Source organism: Nicotiana sylvestris, chromosome 2 (genome assembly GCF_000393655.2).
Source record: "Nicotiana sylvestris chromosome 2, ASM39365v2, whole genome shotgun sequence".
Lineage (NCBI taxonomy): Eukaryota > Viridiplantae > Streptophyta > Magnoliopsida > Solanales > Solanaceae > Nicotiana > Nicotiana sylvestris.
Genome location: NC_091058.1, coordinates 84,339,319 through 84,344,073, shown reverse-complemented (window position 1 = coordinate 84,344,073; position 4,755 = coordinate 84,339,319). Strand labels below are relative to the sequence as shown.

The following is a 4,755-nucleotide window of genomic DNA, read 5'->3' as shown; positions in this document are numbered from 1 at the left end:
ATGAGAAGAGAGTCATTTTCCATTTTGGTGACATAGAAATGACTCCCCTTTTGGAAGAAATAAGAGGTTTCACTGGGCTCCCGTGGGATAGTTCTGGTTTGTTGGTATCGAAAAACCACACTCTTCGAGATTTCTTGAAAATGATGGGTTTCAGGAAAAATGATGATTTAGTCTGTTTGAAGAAGTCTTATATACTATTCTACTTCCTTTATGAGCGTTATGGACACAACATGTCATACTGCCTTTACCATGATGAGTTCGCCATCACTTCTTTGGGTTGGACTCACCACCGAGTTTTTATGTTCATTGTCTGTTTTTTGGGGATGCTGGTTTTTGCAATACAAGGAGAAATGATCCACACTCGCCTAGCTATGGTCACTAAGGCTTTAATGGAGGGGATTGCGTGGCAAACTTACACCATTGTCCATATGATTTTGACTGATATTTATCGGGATTTAGACAATTATAAGAAGGGGTATAGGCATTTCGAGGGCTGTAATCTGCTGCAAGTATGGTTGTTGGAACACCTTCATAGGGGAGAATACCGTCAAGAATTTCTGCGACGACCACAAAATGACCACATAGCCTATCACCATCCGAAGAGAATGACTTTTATCCAAAACAGGTTTGTGCAACCAGAATATGTTGTGAGATAGGCACACTTCTTTAGCAATCTGACTGATGACAAAGTACATGGGATGTTCGAGTGGTTCCCTAGCAGTGAATTCATCATCAGGTCCAGAGATACTCATCATCTAGTGTTAATCGGATTAAGGGGGATTTATCCTTATGATCCTATCAGAGTTATGGGACAAGCTGGGAGAAAGTAGGTTATACCACGAGTTTCCAAAATAGTTCAGTACAAGGTAGACTTCCAGGGGAATTCCATTCCATTTAAGTTTGAGGCACAATACATGTGGCATCAAAAGGTCATTGTGGAGAAAGATACCATCGATCCAGATCGGTATCATGCCAGCCATGTGCACTTCTATCCATCATGGTTGGTAGATGATATAGCAGGGGATTTCAAGCCAGGGATTAATCTGAAGAATAGGGTTATAGACGACACTACTGAAGCACAAGTCAAATATAGGATGCTGCGTAAAAGGGTCTTCGAGTGTGAAGCTAGGCATTTGGAACAATATAAAGCAGACATGGAAGCAATTAATGAGTGTAGAGAAATCACTACTAAGTCGGCGGAGAGGTTGGAATATTTAGAGCAGGGGTTGATGGAGGCTGAAGGGAAGATAAGAAACAGGGTTGCATGTTGTCAAAACATGGATGGCAATGAAGGAGGGCTCATAGCAAGGGCATAGCTTCTGTTGGACATGCGCGACCTAGGGAATCTGATCAATGGGGCAAAGAAGGCCAAGCATGGAGAAGGTTCTTCTGGGACCCAATAGATTAGGAATTACGTTTTACTTGCTTTCTAGACTTATTTTAAGCTTTGGTTGTAATAAGGCAAATGCCATTAGTGACTCTTTATGATTATTGTCGTTTTAGTAGAGATTTGGTTCATTTATCATATTAATGAAGTGGCGCAGTTATTGGCATCGGTTTTCTCCAAATTTACATGTCGCTTAGGCCTACCTCGGGCACAATGAGGTCCCCAAATTAGGACGCGAATTTATAATTTCACAATATGTGTTTGAATACCGCAAACATCCTTCTAATACTCCTTATTGACTAGTTTGTCTTTTTGTTTTTCGTCTTTTATTTATTTGTTTATTCCATCCCCTAAGGTTGATTCGTGCATACTAGCATCATTATCATATCATACCAGAGCTAGAGGTCCTCCACCTCCTCCTCCTCCTCCTCTAAGTGATCCTAAAAGCAAAGGAAAAACCAAAATGGATAACACAAGCAATATCAGGAAAGACAATGCTATGCATGAAGAGAATGTCAAAACTTCAGATGGCCGAAGCACTCCAACACATAATGACATAGTTTTACGGTTGGAATAGAAGATATTGGAGTTAAAAGGGGAACTTGATCAGGTCCGAAACTTGGCAAACCTTTCCCTTACGCTGAATGTCCCCGACGTCAACCAACAAAACATAAAAAACCCAATACCTCCCCAAAACACACAAAACCAACAAAATCTTCCCGCACCTTACAAATATGCCACACCTTCTCAAAATCCCAATCCTCCACCAGTACCGACTCCTCCACAACATCATCATCATCCAACCTAGTATCCACAATCCATTACCTACCACACTCCTCAAAATGCACCATAACCTAACCCCGATCCTCAAAACTCTACCAACGACCACTATCAAAGTAACCCCATATACGTAGAAACCTTAGCCCACACTCCACAACAGACCTTATACATACCGGAGTCCACCAAGAAGGACCTGCTCATCAAGAACATGGCAGAGGAGCTCAAGAATCTTACTAGTCGAGTCTAGGGTGTTGAAGGCGGTAAAGGCATCAAAGGTCTAAATTATGAAGATTTGTGTATTCAGCCGGACGTAGAACTACCAAAGGGTTACAAACCTCCTAAGTTCGAGATGTTCGACGAGACAGGTGATCCGAAGGTACATTTGAGAACATACTATGACAAGCTCGTAGGGGTTGGTAAAGATGAAATAATCCGCATGAAGCTGTTCATGAGGAGCCTCACTGGAGATGCCTTGTCTTGGTACATCAATGAAAACCCCAAAAAATGGGTTAACTGGGTAAGCATGGTGTCAAATTTTAAGGATCGGTTCAGGTTCAATAAAGAAAATGCGCCAAGCGTCTTTTACATTCAGAATCTTAAGAAGAAGCCAACAAGAACTTTCCGCAAGTATGCTACTCGATGGAGGTCGGAAGATGCAAAGGTAAGGCCAGCGTTGGAAGAAGAACAAATGAACAAGTTCTTCGTCAGAGCTCAAGATCCACAATACTATAAGAGGTTGATGGTTATTGAAAACCATAAATTTTGTGACATCATTAAATTAGGAAAACGAATAGAAGAGGGAATTAAAAGCAGAATGGTGACAAACTTTGAGGCACTCCGAGCTACAAACAAGGCCTTGCAGTCAAGAGGTATATTTAAAAAGAAAGAAGTTGGTGCAGTAGTGGTAGCCTAGGGTCCAAAATCTACCCTCACATACCAAACACCACCACTCACATATCAGCCTTCACCTCCCAGATACCAATAATCCACCACCACTTACCATACCTATAATACCCAACCTGCATATTATCACTCACCACTACTAGCTCGCCAAAACTATTAAAAGCCAGACCAAATTTTGACCGTAGACCACCCAGACAATACACTCCTATTGCTGAACTCATCGATTAGTTGTATGAAAGATTGAAGGCTGCTAGTTATGTCACTCCTATTCGCGCCGTTGCCATGGAAAATTCCTCTCAGTGGGTCAATCCAAACAAGACATGTGCCTACCACTCGGGCATGAAGGGTCATACGGTTGATACCCAATTTTTTCCTATAATGCTTTTAAGTGCATATATACCTTCAAAACTATGCATTAACATCAATTGATATTTTTCCATAATTTTTATATTTTTAAATTAATTTATTCTAGTATTTAATTTATATAAATAATCACAAAATTGCATCACAAATGGCTCTATAACATTTCATTGATTTAATTTTGCTATTCATAGCCATATTAAGTTCAAATCATTTCACAAATGGCCAGATTTACACCTTTTGGTTACAATAGCAATAATTTTGCAATTATAGCCCATGCATACATCACTGCATTATTTACAAGGAATTGGTTCATTATATTTTTAAAATATTGAATAAATTATTTTAAAACACTTCTATGCATGAAAATTATTTTTTCTTATTGTTCATTATTTTATAAAATAATTGTTATTCAATTACTTGGGTATTTAATAAATAGCCCTTTTATTTTCAGATTTAACCGTTTCAAACCAGCCCAAAACCCCTCTAAATTGGCCCAATTCCCTTAAGCCCAAACACACACCTGCCCGACCTAATACCCCTATCCAATCCTGAACGTTGATCATTTTTGATCAACGGTCTGCAACCCATCTTATGATCAACGGTCTGCAACCCATTTTACCATAATTAACCTAAATGACCCCCCAAACCCTCTCATTTCTCTCCATCACCCCTTCATCATTATCTTCCTTTCTCTCTAACCTCTCTCCATTAAACCCTAGTTTCTCAAGCGCCGTGACCGGCGTATATCTTACTGTTATGATGTTTTCTTGTCTTCTCCGGCCAGTCTTGGCCTCTTACACGCCATGGCTATTTGATTTCTTGGATCTTTGAGAAGATCTCAAAGAACCTAGCTGGTTATGGGGTGAAACCTTCGTTTATTAGCATGTCTCAGGCCATTTTCTCGACTGTGAGTGAGAACTTCTCTTTGTTTTGTTATGAATCTATGGTTTCTAAACCTATTCTCTCGTCTCTGTTATGTTTTCTAAAAACCTTAGTCTATTGCCTTCGATCATTTCCATATCTGTATAGATCCGAGATGAATCGAGCACTATTACATCTTTTTCTCTAAAAAATTCTGGTTTTAATCGACTGTTCTTGCTTTTCCCTAAAACTAGGGTTCATTACGAGTTGTTTCTCAAAGGTTTTCTGACTTCTGAGTACTTAATCGACTCTCCTTTTATCTTCTTGACTGATTTTTACCAGAGTATTCAAACCTTAGTTGATTTTGTGATTTTTTCTAACCTTTGCTTCGATTCTTGATACTTTCTATGTTACCAGTCATATTACTTTGCCCTATTTCTGGGACTTAAACGTTTTCTTTT

General features: G+C 39.5%; 1 protein-coding gene across 1 annotated transcript; it reads left to right on the top strand.

Annotated features, from left to right (window-relative positions):
- The first annotated feature begins 1,353 nt into the window (after nucleotides 1-1,353).
- Nucleotides 1,354-3,080, top strand: LOC138885169 (uncharacterized). The gene is made up of 3 exons (XM_070166078.1): nucleotides 1,354-1,383; nucleotides 1,743-1,901; nucleotides 2,472-3,080. Exons 1-3 carry the CDS (start codon nucleotides 1,354-1,356, stop codon nucleotides 3,078-3,080), a joined length of 798 nt encoding a protein of 265 aa, XP_070022179.1.
- The last annotated feature ends 1,675 nt before the right edge of the window (nucleotides 3,081-4,755 follow it).